The sequence below is a fragment of the Halichondria panicea genome, chromosome 12, assembly GCF_963675165.1.
Source record: "Halichondria panicea chromosome 12, odHalPani1.1, whole genome shotgun sequence".
NCBI lineage: Eukaryota > Metazoa > Porifera > Demospongiae > Suberitida > Halichondriidae > Halichondria > Halichondria panicea.
The window spans coordinates 47,362-66,087 of NC_087388.1; the positions used below are offsets into that span (position 1 = coordinate 47,362).

Here is an 18,726-nt window from a genome sequence, read left to right on the forward strand (position 1 = left end):
ATGGCCATGTGTTCACTGTCTCGAGTTCTATCAGCGCTAGCTCTTCTGTTCATCGCCTACAATGCCTTCAACATGTACACTATATTCTACCCATCTCAATGCAGCCGTGGGGACCGCTGTATCCATCCAAAGCACCCCCTCAGCTCTCCCATGGAGGTATCCCCTAGCTAGCTACCCTGGTACCTGTGTGTGTGTGTGTGTCATGGTGTCTGTTTGCAGCTCTGGGTGTACACTTCCCCTCATGCCTCCACTCAGTCCAGTGCTCGTGGGATGAATCAACTGCTCCACTGGTCCTCCTTCAATAGGAACATCTCTCAAGACGAGTGAGCACACATCACACACACATCACTGGGGGGGGGGGGGGGCAGACCTATTACTATATAAGGACATCATACCCCATACACACACACATACAGAAGTGTGAATGTAACGCTGTCCAGCTCCACTCTCAATAATGGCTCTCTGTATGCTCACGTATTCCTAGGACGCAAGGGAAAGTCCCCTATGACATCAAATGATGTCACACTCATGTCTGTGGGTGTGGTTCCGTTAACAAAATACTCACTCCTTCGCTCGAGTTCATTCAATCTTCTCTTTGGAATCAAGGGGTCAAAGGTGAGTCTACATAGTATGGGTGGGCCCAATGTTGTTGCTATGACCACAGGAAGTGGACCGCGTGGTGTCTCATTGGATACCATCACTCAGTGTGGGTAGTTTGGACGAGGACTTTGTGTTTGACTCCCACAATACCCCCCCTGATCTAATTCCTTACATAAGGTGCCCCCCACACGCTCACATGACGTGTACTCCCCCCCCCCCCCCACGCTCACTCATATGACGTGTACCCCCACAGACTGACCCCCCACAGTCGACCTCTCAAGTACCTCCCACTACTCTACCTGGACAAGCTCCAAATAAGACGAAGAGATTTAATAGTAATTAACTTGTATTAAGAGCTTCTAATTAGTGCCCCCCTCAGCCGCTAGGTCCGACCAATGAGAGTGTCTCGCTGCTGATCAAGTACACACCTCTACCAGTGGGTAGACTGCGTCTGTATGGCCTCTTTTCTGGTGCCCTGGACAACATGCAGCGACTGGGTTAGTGAGATTTTCATCTAGTCACTGTACATGTGTGTGTGTGCAGGCTTCACAGAGAAGGAGTTTGAAGATGTGAAGGGAATTGTTTTGGATACCAACTTCTACCTGTTTGCTCTCACCATGCTCATCTCTGTGTTCCATGTAAACCACTCACCATAATTCCACCAATATAACCATTCCCTATTCTGTAGTTGCTGTTTGATTTCTTGGCCTTCAAGAATGATATAGAGTTCTGGCGAGGACGTAAGACTACAGCAGGACTAGCCACTAGCACCAGTAAGTGACTACAGCAGGACTAGCCACTAGCACCAGTAAGTGCCATCACTATGGTGTGTGCAGTTACATTTCCAAGCCTATAAAAAGGATGGGCTATATAATTATAAGTACCGTACATGCTTGATCAGGAGCCGCTTGATCAGGAGCCGCGGCTACTAAATGTTTCATTTTGCTGGAAGAGGAGGCTACAATTCGAGAGAGGACACTGTTCAAGAGCGGCGTTTATTAGCTCCAGCTAATTCAACAACCTTTAGTTTGTCATCAAAAGTTCTTTCATCTGCATAAACTTGAATCTGCCATGAGAAAGTCTTTGTGAATCACTAACAAGCTGCTACTTGTACCCAGAAGCTACGTACATGTAGCTAGCTGCTAATATTAATAATTTTTTGGCTGCCTTGTGCAGAAATGCTAGATTAAAAGTTCACTGAGGCTACTATTTGAGAGCGGCTACTAAATGTTTCATTTTGCTAGCAAGGGAGGCTACTATTTGAGTGCGGCCTTTATACAAGAGCGGCCTCTGATCGAGCATATACGGTAGGTACATGCGTTGTCGTAGCTAACTTAGAACGGCCATAACTTTAGTTCAATATCACTAATTTATGATTTTCTGAAAGCTTAGAGAGAGGCCTAATTTCAGATGATGTGTTAAAATCAAATTTGGGCCTGTTTTTGAGCATACAAACCTGAAAGAGCTCCTTCTTGCTATTAGAACTCTAATTACAGAGCCAACTCTAGTACTGGGGACCACCTAGCGTTAAATAGAGAACCTTGGAACGGCCATATTCTGTGTTGGGGACGTACAATTTCAAAGGAAAAATATGCATGAAATCTGACCTTTCTCTGTGCAGTTGTATGGCGTGCCTTTAGCCACAGTGTTGTGTTTCTGTATCTGCTGGAGGAGAAGACAAGTCTGTTAGTGATTGTTCCCTCAGGCATAGCCACCATTATTGAGGTAGGTCTTTCTCTCTGGCCAAGTATCGATCCCTCTTCACTTCACTACATGCTCAGTATTGGAAGGCTCTGAGAGCTTGCAAGACTCGTGTGGTATGGAAGGGTGTCCTACCAACACTAGAGGTAACCCCACTCTCTCACTGTGTGTGTGTACTGCTCAACTTTCACTACTGTGTGCACAGAGAGGTGTCAAGGTTGGTTCAGAGTTAGAGACAGCAGTGTATGATACTCAAGCCATGAAGAAGCTGTCTTATCTCCTGTGTCCCCTGGTGCTAGTGGGTGCAGTCTACCAGCTGGTCTACTCCTCTTACAGAAGGTGAGCTCTCATTAACCAATGGTATCAATGGCTAGTGCAGTGTCACAGTTGGTACTCCTGGATCATCAACTCTCTGGTGAATGGAGTGTACACCTTTGGCTTCTTGTTCATGCTGCCACAACTCTTCCTCAACTATAAAGTAAGCCACCACTACACCTGTGTGTACGTACGTGTGTGTGTAGCCCCACCGGCCCCCTTTGTGTGTGTACGTGTGTGTGTGTGGCCCCACCACCCCCTTTGTGTGTGTGTGTAGCCCCACCGGCCTCCTTTGTGTGTGTGTGTGTGTGTGTGTGTAGCCCCACCGGCCCCCTTTGTGTGTGTGTGTGTGTGTGTGTGTGTGTGTGTGTGTGTGTGTAGCCCCGCCACCCCCTTTGTGTGTGTGTGTAGCCCCACCGCCCCCTTTGTGTGTGTACATGTGTTGACCTCTTACCTACATTTGCATAGCTCAAGTCAGTGGCTCACCTTCCCTGGAGAGCCTTCATGTACAAGGTGAGAGCTGACCCCTGTGACCTGTGTGACCTCTGAACCCAACACACAGGCATTCAACACGTTTATTGATGATGTATTTGCATTCATCATCGTCATGCCAACAGCTCATCGTATTGCTGTGTTCCGTGATGACCTCGTGTTTCTTGTCTATCTCTACCAGCGCTGGTAAGCCACACCTATCCACATTTAGGCCACACCCCTTATTGTCCCCTCGCCACTCTACAGGCTGTATCCAGTGGACAAGGCTAGAGTCAATGAATTTGGAGAATCATTTGAAACTAAGCAACATCAGGACTAGCAGATATAATGTTATATAGCTGAGATATTGTTAGTGTTTATATTTTCAGGTTGATTTTTGCACATTGGAATTTCATAAATTATGGCAGTAGAAATAACTATAAGTGGGTATCTAATAAACAGTCTCATAATTATTATCATCCAAGATGGTATTAGTTCTTAGCGATGTGTTCCTGGCAGAACTGAGTGATTCTATCACAGGCTATAATGAGACCATCTTTTGGCATGATTAGAGCAATCCTCATAGCACCAGCCCTCATGAAAGCCTGTATAATGGAGGGAGGGGAGACATCAATTCAAGTTATATGGCAGCTGAACAAGTACCTGAAAACCATATTGATTAAATGGCCATAACTTTTAGTGCTGTAGATCCAATGTCAACATTTTTATGATTTTCTGAAAGCCAAGAAAAATACCTTTCAAATGTCAATGAAAAATTTTGTTGGGGCCATAATTTGTCATTTTTCGGCCTCAAACCATGGGCTATAATCCATGGTATCGCCAAATGGCAAACACTGTTATCTCTCAAATATGAAATTTGATGACCACCATTTGAAAGGTACTTTTCTAAGCTTTCAGAAAATTATAAACATTTTAACATTGGATCCACAGAACTAAAGTTATGGCCGTTTAAAGATGCTATTTAATGCTACTGAGAAGCACACAACATACACACACACTAGAGAGATGAGGGGGTGACGTACCGTCCCTGGTAGGCACACAACGCCTTGCTCTATGATGAGCTGTTTTAAGAAGGAGATGTCATCTTGAAACTCTGTGAACCTCTCTAAGTCAATGGTGACCTACACACATACACAGGTACAGTATCAGTGACACACTATGACTCACTATGACTCACCATCATGTACATGGCTCCTGCTGGCATGACTGGAGTCAAACCATCCACTTTAGACAACCTTTCATAGCAAGCCACAGCATTGCCTTCAAATGTGGCAATAGTCTCAGCAAAGAATGAGTTGGGTACATTCTTAAAGATGTCTGGAATAGCTGCTTGTATGAGAGCACATGGTCCAATGTTCCTAGTGGCTAGTCTCCTCAGGCCAGGCTTCACCTACACCGGCAATACACACACACACACAGGTAGAGGGTTGAATACACCTCTGCCTCAAGAGCTCCTTGTGTGTCATGAGCGATGACCCAGCCCACCCTCCATCCTGGGACCAGGTATCTCTTAGAGAGGCCACTACACGTGAGCACAGGCACATCCTCTGCCACTGAGGAGATAGGATGAAACACCTGCCCTTTGTATACCTGCAAACACAACGCTATAGCTATGGAGATATAAACACTATAGCTACGTATAGAGATGTGCTACCCTACCACATGTGCGTAGGTTTCATCAGCAATGATGGGCAGTTTGTGTCTCCTGGCAATGTCCACAAAGCCCCTCAAATGCTCCTGCGTGTACACAGAGCCACAAGGGTTGCTAGGATTGTTGAGGAGGAGAGCTTTAGTGTTTGAGTCCACCAAACTCTCTAGTTGCTCTAGGTCAGCCTCCCAATTTCTCTCAGCCTGTATATAGAGGTATGTGGTGTATTAAGATTTGGGCCTGTAAGAGCTCTCCCCTCACCAGAAGGTTGTAATATTTGAGGTGTACTTGAAGTGCCCCTGCCAGACAGTTGTAGAGGCTGTAGCCTGGAGAAGGGACTATCATGTTGGAGCCTGCCTCACAGAGCACACTGAAGCACAGCTCTAGAGCACCAGCACACCCAGTACCCATGATCACATCCTACACACACACAGACACAATCAATATAGACACACCCACACACCCACACACTCACGTCATGTGTGAGTGGGCAGTCAGGAGTAGAGAACTGCTTTGCTATGGCTTCTCGTGCAATCTGGTAACCATAAGATGTGCCGTAGCTGTACGAGACTCCGCCCACCAGTACCTTCTGTACTGCAGCTACCGTGGCCGGGTGAGGTGGGAGGTTACCAAACACAGAGGGGTCACCTACACACCGGGAGAGTATCATAATCACATGAATGGATCTAGCTAATAGCACTATACCTATGCCCAATGAATAAATGTCCTTTTTGCTTTGCTTGATGGCCTCGGGATAGTGGGTCTCTGTGGCTTCTCTGATTGGATTAATGGCCGCCTTGGCAGACTTAGTGCTAGCTACACTCCAAAGTCTAGCCATTATTTAATTTTATGTTTATAATTATTTAATTAATATGGATGGTAAAGATCGCCAATAATAAAAGATGGAATAGCATGTAAAAGCCAAAATGAAATGTAATAGTATATACATGGCTATTGTTTGAGATTGTTCTCTGCCTGAGCAATGACCTCGAGTGTGGCTTTCACGTCCACCCTTTTGTTTAGTTTGACATAGCGTCTCTTCTTGACAGTGACAAGTGTTAGCCAATCAGGTGCTAGCTCACTCAGACAGTGGAGGTGGTCCGCCACACGCTCTGTGCATGAGTGAGACAAACCATTAATCACACACATGCATCATGCATCATACACACACAGCTCTGTTCACAGAAACTGGGCGACCCAACTTCCCAGAGAAAGAATTGTAAAGAAAGGTCCCCAAGAGGAAATCGAACCCATGCTTATCTATCATCTAATCTACTAAGCCATCACCCCAACCACTAAGCCACACCTACACTGTACTAATACTGTATAGACTTATAGTGCACAACCCAACAGAAATTGCAGAAAAACAACCAATCAACCTGGCAAGCTACTTCCTTCACTAGCACAGCACAGGCGGTGTACAGTGCTCACCTGGGGCCATCCTAGAGAGGGTGGAGTCAGACACTTTACTCACTACGTCCTCCCAGCAGAGAGACGCTTTCTTCTCGACCACAAACAGGCAACGGAGGATACGCACAAACTCTGGTAACCTAGCAACCATCTCAAGCCTCCGTTCTTTGACAGGATCTCGTGTGATTGTTGCTCGAGCCTTTGTTGCCTCCTTTGCACGTATCTGTGCGTGGGCGAGAATATTAATAGAGATAAAGTTGTTTCATACATGTACATGCATCCATACCATATCCAGGAGGTCTGGGGAGATTCCCTTGAGAGCAAGGGGTGTGGCTATGGACAGAGGGGTTGTGGCCTCTTGTACCACCCCCTGACAAGCATCTGATAGTGCAGAGGTCACTCTAGGGGTCAATCGAGAGCCAACCTCACGCAACACATCAGCTGCTCCAGTATAGCTCTCTGTGGGGACGGAGGCATTAGTATGGGAGGGAGTACACACACACACACCACCTTGTAATGGTGGTTGTGGTAGGGAGTATGGGGAGTATGGGGGGGGGGGAGTACACACACACACACCACCTTGTAATGGTGGTTGTGGTAGGGAGTATGGGGGGGGGGGAGTACACACACACACCACCTTGTAATGGTGGTTGTGGTAGGGAGTATGGGGGGGGGGGAGTACACACACACACACCACCTTGTAATGGTGGTTGTGGTAGGGAGTATGGGGGGGGGGGGGAGTACACACACACACCACTACACACACACACCACCTTGTAATGGTGGTTGTGGTAGGGAGTATGGGGGGGGGGGGGTATGGGGGGGAGTACACACACACACACCACCTTGTAATGGTGGTTGTGGTAGGGGTGATTCAACCACCTCTGGCAGACTGTCCAGATTGAAGTCAGGATGCCAACGCTGTACTTTGTCCTCTGGGATACTCAATGGAGGATCGAGAGATAATAGGAACGTCTTGTGATGCTCTCTCACCACAGACACAAGGCCGTCATGAAATACCTTCCTTCTCTTAATTAGATCAGCTGGCTTCAGGGCCTCAGACGACACATCAGTGACACACTCGAGGGTGAGTTGGTAACCAGTATCATAGCAACCAGGGATGCTCTTCTCTTGCCGGAACTTGAAGGCTGTGGGATGGACTGTCTTGATCTGGGCAAGATTACGCACTTCAAAATCTCTGCAATAAAAAACATTGTCATCAATTCAAAGAGCTACTAAATGCACATTTTAGCTGTGAAAATGGACAATCCCAACTGCTGTAGTTATGAGCAGTCAAATGAAACACTGAGTATCCTAGCAACCAGATAGTGGCTTCACCTTCGAGACATTTTTTGTACTGCTTTCTTTAGTTTATTGAATGTTGCCATCTCCTGTCTCTTGTGCAACATGTTGACCACTGTGTCTGTGCAGCGAAACCTCTCTGCTAGGAGGGCATAGGAAGGGGGGAGGGGCAGGTCAGAGGTCAACGGCACAGGCTCTGCTAGTGATTGCAAGCGCTTGTAAGCAGGCACTTTACTGCAAGAGAGGATATGATGCACACACACACACACACTGAGTATAACCACCTCCTGCCTGTCTCCTTGGTGGGACTCTGTATCTCCAGACACCTGAACTCTTTAATCGCAGGGGCCCTCTCTTTGATTGCATTGATTGCAGGGGCTCTCTGTTTCTCTTCTCTGGTGGGTAGTGCCAGCTCGTGTGCTGACAGTCGATGCATCTCTGCCACCATCTCGCGTCTTGACTGTGAGGTGTGTGGTGTGTGTGAGGTGTTCTTGACAGGGCTCTTGAGTTGGGCCAGTTGAACAAGAGCAGCTCCCCGAGAGGTGGGGGGTCTGGGAGGGTGTGTGGGGGGTCTTTTGGGGGGCGTTGAAGGGAGGGTAGCTCCTCGGGGGGTGGGGAGGTGTGACTTTAGTGCAGACAGTTTGGTCATTGTATCGGGACATGGGGACAATTGTAACGAGGGGGTGACATCAGAGGGAGGTGGTGTTGTGACCTTTGAACTATCGGCTTGTTCACCAGGTGCTGGAATGTCAGACTTGGCAGCTTCGGCTATGACATCAAACAGATCTTGTAGTGATCGCTGCCCCTTGGCATGGCTAGTCTTGCTTCTCCTTGTACCAGCTCTCCTTGTCCTACTACTACTACTGGTGGCCTTGCTAACAGAGGTAGCTGTAGAGGTGGTGGCCTTGCCAACAGGCTGTGAGGTGGTAGTGGTAGAGTCCTCCACGAGACTGAGCTTCCGTCTCTTGATAGAGGCGGCATGGTCTTCAGTAGTCCTCCTCTTTTTGGAGGGGAAGTAGCCGCTTATAGAGCTCTGGGCCATCTTTATAGCACCTTCTACTTCGAACTCGCTAACTCTGCCTACCAGACACGCCCCCTTTTACAAACGCTAGAGACACGCCCAATTCAACTTATTATGCATAATACAAAAAATTAATTATTATGTGCAAAAAATGGGAATTAAAAAAATTAATAACAAAGTGTCAGTTAATTCCAGCGATGGTGTCACTCTCCTCGTCACCTGCAGAGTGTACAAGCACAACAATAATAGGCATGCATCAAAACCCACGTTATGAATCATTTGGGTCTGAAATAAGCACATCATAACTATTTGTAGCACTATCAAAGAGCTACTCAATGTTGTTTGGACGTTATACACACAACACTCACATGTGGGCTGTGCCGTGTCCTGAGGCAATGAGGGGCTGCCCCCACTAATTAGTGCAGTCTCCCCTTCCATGACTCCAGTAGCCAGTGAGGAAGCTCCACTCATGCCACCCACCACTGCACCACTCAGCTCAGCCTTGGCCTTGAGGTCTCTGGCCAGCTTAGCTACCTGTGTGTCAATATTCAACACACACACACACACACACACACACACACACACACACACACACACACACACACACACACACACACACACACACCCACACACTAACTCACTCTCTGGCACGTGTGTACATGCTGACTGCATAGCGTACTGCTGACGCGGCATCTCTGTACTTCTCTTCAGTCTCATGAAGCTCTGCTGTTGACAGGTAATACTGAGCAGCTTTACGAGGAGAGATTGCCTCCACCAGTCTGTGTGAGGGGGTGGTGTGAGGGTGTGTGTTAAGTGGAGGGAGTCCCACTCACTTTGCGGCTTTCCTAAGTACTTGTCCTGCTGTGTCGGCATGTCCACTCTCATGATACATAGCACTGGCACGCTCCAGACACTCTGAGCTGTCCTCCATTCTCCCTTGCTCCTATACACAGAGGGGAGCATAGACAGTTAATGTAGCTACACATGAACACACCTTGCATAGATTGGCAGCTTGCTCTAGAGACCTGTGTGAGAAAGAGTAATGTACACACACACACACACAGTGAAGGGATACTTACTTGCCAGCACTGAATAGACTGTCTGAGAGCTCAGGAAATACAACACACACACCGTTGACTACTATGCCTCTACACACGTACACACACTACTAGTACTAGTTGAGGATACGCATGATTCCGATAGTAAATCTCAGCAGCTCTCTCATAGGCATCTTTTGATTTATCCAAAGCTTTAGCATTTCTGAAACACAGTGCTACGTGTGTGTGCATGGCATGACAGGACACAGAGGAGGGGGAGAGTGTCTTACCAGCTTTATCAAATGCATGAGCAGCTCCATCAAGATCAGCATTCCATTTCAGCCAGTTGGTCTTGAGACTATAAGGCAGGCAGTTAACTCAGACACACACCACTCAGGCACTCACCATTTCTCAGCCTCTGCTATTAGCTTGTCACCCTCGGCTACTTTAGCAGCATTCACAGTAGTTGTAGCCATTGATTTACTTTTTTTAACAAACTTTTGTATGGTAAAGGTCGGAGATAAGCTAAAGTGTTGTATATTTGTATAGGTAGCTGCTAAGTGGCGATTTTCAATCGCAAGCTGCGATGGCCGAGTGGTTAAGGCGTTGGACTTGAAATCCAATGGGGTCTCCCCGCACAGGTTCGAACCCTGTTCGCAGCGACAACCGTGATTTTTTTATCCTTTTAAGCATTTGAGCTAAGATCGTATTTTTACTAGGATGCAAATTATTTCTACTTCGAATTCAAGACCTAGGCGTGGATTGAAGCACTGTTTAAGTGGGAGGGGCTCAAATTAACCGGAATGGAACTAAAGAAAGTCATGTGAAGTGCTGCAAAGCATTAATTAGTTCCATTTACAGTAGGAAGGCGTGGTCTTCAGTTAGAGCTACACAATTTCAGTTTTCAGTGCAGTCTAGTACAGTATCTGTACAGTATAGTATAGTATAGTGGCTAGTAGACGTCTCTAGCATAATGTTTTCCTCCAAACCAAAGTTAGAAGGTAATCAGCTATAAGCTATAATTTTATGTATCTTCAATTCTAGAGAAAGCAATAGGAACTGTATTCTCAGTTCATATGCTCACTGTTGTCACACACACACACACCCATTCACTGTGTACCTGCCTGGACTTTAGACACCCTCTTCACACTCAAGGTAAACACTCTTAACACTTATACGAGCAGTACTACCACCCCCCATACACACCCACACACACACAGTTCACAACCAAGCAGATGGAAAGAGCCTCTAGGAAGTGTGAGAAAGAAGAGAGAGCCCAGAAAGCTAAGGTGACCAAGGCTCTGAAGCAGGGCAACACAGAGGGAGCTCGGATATACGCTGAGAACGCAATACGGAAGAAGAATGAAGGTCTCAACTATTTGAGAATGGCTGCCAGGATTGACGCAGTGTCCAGTAGAGTACAGACTGCCATGATGACCAAGGAGGTGTGTGTGGGGGGAGGGGTAGGGGGGGTCAATGTACTGCTAGAATCACACTGGTTGTATAATGGAAGTATGTCATTGAGGCCAATGTTATGTACAGTGTACTCATGATTCCCCCCTTCCCTCAGATATCCAAACAGATGGGAGGTGTGGTGAAGGGACTGGACAAGGTGGTGGCCTCTATGGACCTAGAGAAGGTGGGTGGAGTCTCAATTAGTAGCAGCAACTTCAGTCTTGTCTTTTATACAGATTTCTTCGACAATGGCAAAGTTTGAGGGTCTGTTTGAGGACCTGGACACGCACACTCAAGTGATGGACTCTGCTATGAGCACAGCCACCACTCTGTCCACTCCACAGGACCAAGTAGAGGCTCTCATGACCAGGGTACAATATAATTATATAAGAATGATCAGTTAATTCCCATCATTATGGGCTAAGTATTACACTCTCCTCTGGATAGGTGGCGGAAGAGAATGGTTTGGAGGTGATCCAACAGCTGTCCGACAATCCTGTTGCCACGGGAACCCCTCAGACGGGGGAGGGGGCTACACTGACTACAGACCAGGAAGATCAACTATCACGAAGGTGGGTACAGTACAAGCACTAACATAGTATAGTGACGTCTGTCTATTGTGGCCACTCTCTATAATACAGGCAGGTTAATGGGCCCCACAGCCTGTACAGTAGAACCTCGGTTATCCGGACACCTTGGTTCCAGAAGCAGGCCGGATAAGTGAATATGCCGGATAATTGAATAGATAAACCACGCCTTGATCCACCCACTTTATTGATAAACAGCAGTGCCGCATGGTTGTCTGCGCATGCGCAGAAGATAAGCAGGCATGTCTCCATGGTAACAGCTGCAATGCGCATGCGCATTTGAGGGACACGCCCATTTTCTGATCTGATAAAAAGAAAACTGCCAAGCCGGATAATCGAGGTTCCGGATAATGGAGGGCCGGATAATCGAGGTTCTACTGTATAGCATGTGTTTGGACTGTGTTAGCAGGCCATCTGCTGGACAATCCCCCTCCCATACACACATGCTCTGGACAATGTACCATCACTTATCCCCCTCCCATAAACACATGCTCCGGACAATGTACCATCACTTGTCCCCCCTCCCATACACACATGCTCTGGACAATGTACCATCACTTATCCCCCTCCCATAAACACATGCTCCGGACAATGTACCATCATTTGTCCCCCCTCCCATAAACACATGCTCCGGACAATGTACCATCACTTATCCCCCCTCCCATACAATGTACCATCACTTGTCCCCCCTCCCATACACACATGCTCAGATTGGCAGCACTAAGACAGCCCAACTAACAACCCCGCAGCAGATGACATGAACTCTGACCTCATGAACTGTTCTAGTGTACTTCGTGTTGTACACATTAATTAATTGTTGCATTAATTATTTTTAAACAAATTCAATAAAGTTATTGTATAGTACTTATCTTATGCATGTGATCGTGATACAATTCGACAATAATTGATATGGTAATTCAAGTACAGATTATATACATGCATGTCACGATATATATGAAAGCTGGCCTAACAAAAGTGATAAATTGCCAGCTAGTGAGAAATGAAAAAATGTGTGGAATAGTACATATAATATATGTAGCTGTGAGATAGTTATGTTCAGTTTGTTAAACAGAGCAGCAGTGGTAACTAAAGGATGGACTGGTACTTGACAGCGAACATGATCCAGACAGCACACCTGTCCTCAGGATAAGGGAATACCCTCACTCTGAGTGCTAGCCTCACACTGTCTCCCTGGCAACCCACCACCTCTGCACACACTGGAGACCTGGAGAAGGGGTCATGAGACACATCATTAAAGCAAGTATATATAACACAAGGAGAAACCATTCAGTACAGATCATAAATACAACAGGAAGATATTGCTGACAAATTATTGCCAACAATCAACAATGAATTATTCAACAAATACTGTATGTATCTATTAGGTAACTTCATATTGAACAGAGCACAGATGCCCATGCAGACACACACACTGACCTGAGACAGATGCCCAGCTATGCACACAGACACACAGACACACACTGACCTGAGACAGATGCCCAGCTATGCACACAGACACACACACACACTGACCTGAGACAGATGGCGAAGGCTCTGTGTGGGTCCCTGTGAAGGAGCTGGAGGGGAAATCCCTTGAACGAGTGACCATCTGGTACAATGTTTCTGATGGAGTCCTGAAACTCCTCGTTGCTAATGCCTCCCACTCCTAGACAACGCTCCATCTCGTACGAGGCTAGGGCGGGGCTAAGGAGGTAGCAAAGGTCATCATCCCACACTGTACTCAAGCACAGGTCCTGGATAGGGGGCGAGGAGAAGCCACTCAAAAGCACACATAACACCAGGCATAGCCACATACAGCTAGTGTACATATCCACCCACTCACTCTTCTGTGTTGCACTGTGAGCGCTCTGAGCTGTGTCTCTAGCTGATGACTAGCCAACCCATGGTCCACTCCACTGGGCAGGAGGGGGGGGATGCTGCCACTACACTGCAGGCTAGTCACAGACCTGAGGGAACACACACAAACAGTTGACATTCTTATAATGGAATCTGCTATATACATATACCAGGACCCTATGAATCTGTCAATCAGTTTTTAAATTGGATAATCAAACCTCTCTACACCAACAGCTGACATTTGGGAATGCTGGATTTGTACAGAACTCACAACATTGGAATGGTATAATATTATTATGATAGCTCCACAGGAGACAGACCTGATAGCCTGGTGGCTCATGTGCTTCCATAGTGCTTCATTGTCCAGTTGGAAGGAGACAGTCAATAGAGAGTCAGTGGATTGTGTGTTGGCAAGAAAGCTCTTATGATTGAAGATGCAGCCTATGGTACGGTAGGGGTGTGCTGGAGGAGGGTGGGCCCTTCCTGCATGAGTGGACTGGTCGAATATAGCATGACTGTATCTGTAGAGGGAAGAGTGGGTGCGTGCGTGCATGCGTGTGCGTGCGTGTGTGTGTGGTGTGTGTGTGTGTGTGTGTGTGTGTGTGTGTGTGTGCGTGCGTGCGTGCGTGTGTGTGTGTGCGTGCGTGCGTGCATGCGTGTGTGTGTGTGTGTGGTGTGTGTGTGTGTGTGTGTGTGTGTGTGTGTGTGTGTGTGTGTGTGTGTGTGTGTGTGTGTGGTGTGCGTGTGCGTGTGTGTGTGTGTGTGTGTGTGTGTGTGTGTGTGTGTGTGTAGTGTAAGTACACAAACAGATTCAGTTTCAACACTTGTAACCACCTAACCTTTGACCTGTGATGCTCTCCCAGAAGGTAACAGATCCATCATAGCTAAGGGTCATGACCCACGTGTGGCCCACCCCTTTGACCTTTGACCCCACACAGACATAAGCATCGAGGCCAAATCCAAGCAGTAGACTACACAGTAGCACACAGTGGTCTTCAATACACTGGAGGTATTGTGGATAGTGTGGGTGTGTAGGGGGGGGGGCAGTCAGAGCGTGGGTGTGTGTAGGGGGGGGGCAGTCAGAGTGTGGGTGTATGTAAGGGGGGCAGTCAGAGTGTGGGTGTGTGTAGGGGGGGCAGAGCGTGGGTGTGTGTAGGGGGGGCAGTCAGAGCGAGGGCAGCTAAGGAGAGCACACAATTCTATAAAGATAGCTGTACGGGAGCTTACCCCCTTCCTCTGTGTCAGTAGTGTGTGGTGGGTGGTCCACACTTGAGCACAAGCTCCTTCATTGCCAACACTGCTCGTCTTCTCAAATGGAAACAAACTCACAAACCTACAAACGTTAATATAATTATAATGCACACACTGATCTAAGATTCCTAAACCCCGGTCAAATTGGCAAATACTTTTATTTCTCAAATAGAACTTTGATGACACCATTTGAAAGGTATTTTTCTAAGCTTTCAGAAAATCATAATATTTTAAACTTTGGATCCACAAAATTTAAGTTATGACAGCTGAAATAAATTGATTGAACGGAGGGGGTGGGGGTGTAGTTGAACATCTTTCAACAGCCATAACTTCAGTACAGTTGATCCAATGTCAAATTTTTTATGATTTTCTGAAAGCTTAGGAAAATACCTTTCAAATGATGTATTTCAATCCAAAATTTCATAAGGGCCCTAATTTGTCATTTTTCGGCCTCGGACCATGGGCTATAATCCATGGTACGGTCAAATTGGCAAATTCTTTTATCTCTCAAATATGAACTTTGATGACACAATTTGAAAGGTATTTTTCTAAGCTTTCAGAAAATCATAAAACTTTTGACTTTGGATCCACAAAATTTAAGTTATGACAGCTGAAATAAATTGATTGAACAGAGGGGGTGGAGGTGTAGTTGAACATCTTTCAACAGCCATAACTTCAGTACAGTTGATCCAGTGTCAAAATTTTTATGATTTTCTGAAAGCTTAGGAAAATACCTTTCAAATGATGTATTTCAATCCAAAATTTCGTAAGGGCCCTAATTTGTCATTTTTCGGCCTCGGACCATGGGCACATGGGTACGGCCAAATTGGCAAATACTTTTATCTCTCAAATATGAACTTTGATGACACCATTTGAAAGGTATTTTTCAAACATTTTTAACATTGGATCGATTGATTAAACAGAGGGAGTGGTGCAGTAACACAATGATTAGCTAATGCTTTGTAATCATAAGCACACACCCACACGCCCCCTCACCTTGCTGCATGGCGAGGGCTGTCCAATAGTCTCCCTGCTCTGAGGGGGTGGATGTACGTGCACACAAGATGGCTTCCCCCGCTCTCATCCCGGGCAAATATCTTAACCAGTCTCTGAGAATGAGACGCTCGTATCTCCAAATATTCCCTCCACCATTGTTTCGTGTAGATCAGGAACAAACGATCTCTTTCATCCTTTCGTTGTTTCTCAATCCCAAGTTGTGCTTTAAGCATATCAGAGTGAATAACTTGATCCTTTGATCTGGGAAGAAGCTCTAACTTGATATCTATAATCCCGGCTGGTATACTAGCTTGACTCCCCACCCCAGTCAGCTCTACACTAGTGAGAGTGCTACCAGACCTCTCTGTCAGGACACTCCGCCACTCAACACGACTAGTGCCAACAGTTTCTGTGCTTGAGTTGGAGAGTGTTCGTGTGAGAACTAGATGGATAGGGTTGCCTAGCGACAGAGCCTCGGTATAGGATAAAGAGTGGGTAGATTGACTGCTCAGTTCTAATAGGAATGCTTCGTTGATGGTTGGATCACATGAGCACGGGATGGACTTGGAGTGGAAGCGCTGGTTTTGGAAATGAACATGCAGAGTGAAAGTTGGTTGACAATCAGAACAAGGATTGTCTGTGAGATGTTCGATAAAAGCACGGCCTCCAGTCACTTTTAGGAGGAGACAGCGCTTGTGGAGTGGGTGTGGTTTAGGGGGCTCTGTGGGTGGGTGTGTGTGTGTGTGTGTGTGTGTGTGTGTGGGTGTGTGCAAGGGAGCTCATGTTATGTACTGTACATGTATGGCACATTATAATACTAATAGCGTAACTATGGACTAGGCAAGTACAGATAATACATAGATCTTACCCTCCACACCGCCCACACACTGATCCTCCACTATGGCCCCACCCCCTCTTGTCTCAGTGACCTCTGACCCCTGACTCAGTCCGCTGAGGTCCAGTGTGTTCATCACATGATCCACTAGCCCACACTTCTCCAGGGCTGCCAGCAACGCCCCCTCATCCAGACCACTGTGTGTACGTGTATACAGGAGGTGAATAAGGCTGTTCTGTGTCACACAGATGCAGTCTACACTAGAGTAGCTGCATGTACTACACTAGTAGACTAGTGGTTGGTGTACCTTCTGTCTCCCTCTGAGACACTCGTGAGGCAGTCTCGTATCTGCTCCTGTACTCCAGCCTTACTCACATGACTGTGCACCAACTGACGCAGTGCTGCTATCTTTTCAGGAGGTAGAGAAGTCATCTCTTCTCTTCGACTTCAAGAAGAGGGTACGGTGTCAAAGCTCCAGCCACGCCCCCTTTTTGCAATGAATTCCCAACTTCAGGTAAGGACAGTATAATAATAATAATTATATCCTATGATCTATACACACACTGCACACGTGACACACACTGCACACACTACACACACTGCACACACTGCACACAGGCGGAGGAGGTGGAAGCACTGAGGGCAATATATGAGGACACCTTCAGCAGTCAGAGTGAGGGTGTGTACAAAGTGTGTGTGTGCTCTGAGGGACTCCGTGTGGAGATGATGGTAGGCAGTCGTCGTGTGTGTGTGTATGTGTGTGTGACTGTGTGTGTGTGTACAGCTCATGTTCCCTGTGGACTACCCTAGCACATCCCCTCCACTATATGAGCTCAGGTATGTGCATGCTTTTTTTTCTTTAATTGGCTTTTTTCACAAACTACAAATTACTCTAGATATGCGCCATGGATCAAGAGTTCAGACCTTGCTTATATAGACAGCTCCTTACATCAAATATACAAGTGAGATCCCTACATGTACGTGTGTACGTCATGTCCACCCACACACAACATGGCTAGTGAGAGTAGTGGAGGGGTGGTGGTCTATGAGTGGGTGGAGTGGCTCAGGCAGTGGCTATCTGAGAGGACTACCAGTAACAATGGTGAGCATGTTTATGGTGTAATTGTGAAGCAGGGAAATCAATTACACAAATTGATATAGTATATCATATATAGCAGCTCTAACCATGTTCTGCAGATCCTGAACCACGCCATGATGTTGAAGGTCCACAGGCTCTGGCACAAGAGCAGCTATCAGTTGAAGAGACCCACAGTCAACTAGTACTGGCACAGTGTCCCGACATTCTGCACGGTCAACCATTGACTGATCGTAAGAGCACCTTCCAGGCTCACCTAGCCAGGGTGTCCTCAACTGATGAGGTGAGTCCCCGTGGCTATAGCAGCTGACAAACATTCAGCCTGCAGCTAGAGACTGTAATTGCAGTGCTGAAACAGAACAAAAAGATAGCCACTGCTACTCACAACATAATGGCTTACAGGTGGGTAGGCCATGGCATTTAGATGTGTACCACATATTGTGATAGGATATACCATGAAGGGAGAGATACTTACCAACAAGACTGTGATGATGATGGGGAAGCAGCTGCCGGGGGGAGGCTACTACACCTCCTGCAGGTCATATCACTAGAACATTCTCTTTAAAAATCAACTGTTTTCCCATGCACAGATAATGGATGTGAGAGATGTGGTGGTGGTGGTGACCAGATGGTAGGGATACCAGGGGTATGTGATGAGGGTATCATTATGCCTACCACCACTGCAGGTATGGCGGGGTACTGCTTGGTGCAGACAGATTCAAACACATCAACAATGTGGCTAGAACTATCATTCAGGAATCAGGCCGAGGATTAGAGGTATGTACATGTATGTAGGTCGATCCACTAATAAAATTATTTTATTCCAGCACAAAATTCCAACATCAAGAAGTGCCAAAGACAAGAAACATTTCAGCAAATCAAAAGGAGGAAAAAATAGATAACAATTAATTCAATAGCTAGTATTCACTGTAGATGTGGACCCACTACTTCTAGAGGTGTTCCAGCAGTTCCAGGTCCTACTATAGCTTACTCTAAACTTATCAACACTGTTCCTTTGTACCAATATGCAATCCATCCTTATTAATTAGTGCTGTGGTTAAATCAAACAATGTTTGCGCATGCACATAAGCCGCAACGAACACTGGGAGGTCTACAAGTTGAC

General features: G+C 46.6%; 7 protein-coding genes and 1 non-coding gene across 9 annotated transcripts; 4 read left to right on the forward strand and 4 right to left on the reverse strand.

Annotated features, from left to right (window-relative positions):
• Positions 1–3,531, forward strand: LOC135345559 (lipid scramblase CLPTM1L-like). Its single transcript, XM_064542976.1, has 15 exons — positions 1–156; positions 220–323; positions 417–615; positions 665–777; positions 854–935; positions 980–1,097; positions 1,144–1,238; positions 1,289–1,373; positions 2,222–2,325; positions 2,382–2,447; positions 2,507–2,640; positions 2,689–2,779; positions 3,085–3,129; positions 3,179–3,294; positions 3,355–3,531. The coding sequence occupies exons 1-15, from the start codon at positions 1–3 to the stop codon at positions 3,425–3,427; spliced, it is 1,581 nt and encodes a 526-aa protein (XP_064399046.1). The 3' UTR covers positions 3,428–3,531.
• Positions 3,482–5,649, reverse strand: LOC135345572 (tyrosine aminotransferase-like). The gene is made up of 8 exons (XM_064542991.1): positions 5,462–5,649; positions 5,232–5,404; positions 5,018–5,176; positions 4,768–4,959; positions 4,546–4,698; positions 4,286–4,498; positions 4,131–4,229; positions 3,482–3,692 (listed from the first exon to the last, which is right to left on the reverse strand). The coding sequence occupies exons 1-8, from the start codon at positions 5,592–5,594 to the stop codon at positions 3,579–3,581; spliced, it is 1,236 nt and encodes a 411-aa protein (XP_064399061.1). The 5' UTR covers positions 5,595–5,649; the 3' UTR covers positions 3,482–3,578.
• On the reverse strand, positions 5,630–9,051 carry LOC135345552 (DNA replication factor Cdt1-like). Its single transcript, XM_064542969.1, has 7 exons — positions 8,858–9,051; positions 7,753–8,708; positions 7,505–7,702; positions 7,012–7,364; positions 6,453–6,625; positions 6,188–6,389; positions 5,630–5,868 (listed from the first exon to the last, which is right to left on the reverse strand). The coding sequence occupies exons 2-7, from the start codon at positions 8,508–8,510 to the stop codon at positions 5,708–5,710; spliced, it is 1,845 nt and encodes a 614-aa protein (XP_064399039.1). The 5' UTR covers positions 8,511–8,708; positions 8,858–9,051; the 3' UTR covers positions 5,630–5,707.
• Positions 9,052–9,099: 48 nt separating this feature from the next.
• On the reverse strand, positions 9,100–10,147 carry LOC135345590 (gamma-soluble NSF attachment protein-like). Its single transcript, XM_064543008.1, has 7 exons — positions 9,932–10,147; positions 9,817–9,884; positions 9,678–9,762; positions 9,569–9,586; positions 9,484–9,514; positions 9,323–9,432; positions 9,100–9,268 (listed from the first exon to the last, which is right to left on the reverse strand). The coding sequence occupies exons 1-7, from the start codon at positions 10,000–10,002 to the stop codon at positions 9,127–9,129; spliced, it is 525 nt and encodes a 174-aa protein (XP_064399078.1). The 5' UTR covers positions 10,003–10,147; the 3' UTR covers positions 9,100–9,126.
• Trnas-uga (transfer RNA serine (anticodon UGA)) lies at positions 10,107–10,188 on the forward strand. The gene has a single exon. It is a non-coding gene; the product is annotated as a tRNA-Ser (tRNA).
• Positions 10,189–10,365: 177 nt separating this feature from the next.
• On the forward strand, positions 10,366–12,432 carry LOC135345587 (charged multivesicular body protein 1a-like). The gene is made up of 7 exons (XM_064543006.1): positions 10,366–10,527; positions 10,662–10,681; positions 10,747–10,971; positions 11,097–11,165; positions 11,218–11,352; positions 11,429–11,553; positions 12,279–12,432. Exons 1-7 carry the CDS (start codon positions 10,500–10,502, stop codon positions 12,304–12,306), a joined length of 630 nt encoding a protein of 209 aa, XP_064399076.1. The 5' UTR covers positions 10,366–10,499; the 3' UTR covers positions 12,307–12,432.
• Positions 11,560–18,675, forward strand: LOC135345581 (protein IMPACT-A-like). 2 transcript variants are annotated; one of them, XM_064542999.1, is made up of 11 exons: positions 11,560–11,939; positions 17,126–17,236; positions 17,292–17,344; positions 17,404–17,469; positions 17,527–17,609; positions 17,705–17,886; positions 17,932–18,005; positions 18,051–18,141; positions 18,194–18,234; positions 18,290–18,380; positions 18,431–18,675. In XM_064542999.1, exons 1-11 carry the CDS (start codon positions 11,919–11,921, stop codon positions 18,503–18,505), a joined length of 888 nt encoding a protein of 295 aa, XP_064399069.1. In that variant the 5' UTR covers positions 11,560–11,918; the 3' UTR covers positions 18,506–18,675. The 2 variants fall into 2 exon arrangements, with proteins under 2 accessions (XP_064399069.1, XP_064399070.1); XM_064543000.1 differs by lacking the exon at positions 11,560–11,939 and adding an exon at positions 16,882–17,021.
• On the reverse strand, positions 12,457–16,951 carry LOC135345547 (centrosomal protein of 76 kDa-like). Its single transcript, XM_064542961.1, has 9 exons — positions 16,815–16,951; positions 16,541–16,704; positions 15,673–16,393; positions 14,653–14,758; positions 14,265–14,428; positions 13,746–13,946; positions 13,412–13,535; positions 13,102–13,322; positions 12,457–12,793 (listed from the first exon to the last, which is right to left on the reverse strand). The coding sequence occupies exons 1-9, from the start codon at positions 16,937–16,939 to the stop codon at positions 12,655–12,657; spliced, it is 1,965 nt and encodes a 654-aa protein (XP_064399031.1). The 5' UTR covers positions 16,940–16,951; the 3' UTR covers positions 12,457–12,654.
• Positions 18,676–18,726: the final 51 nt, after the last annotated feature.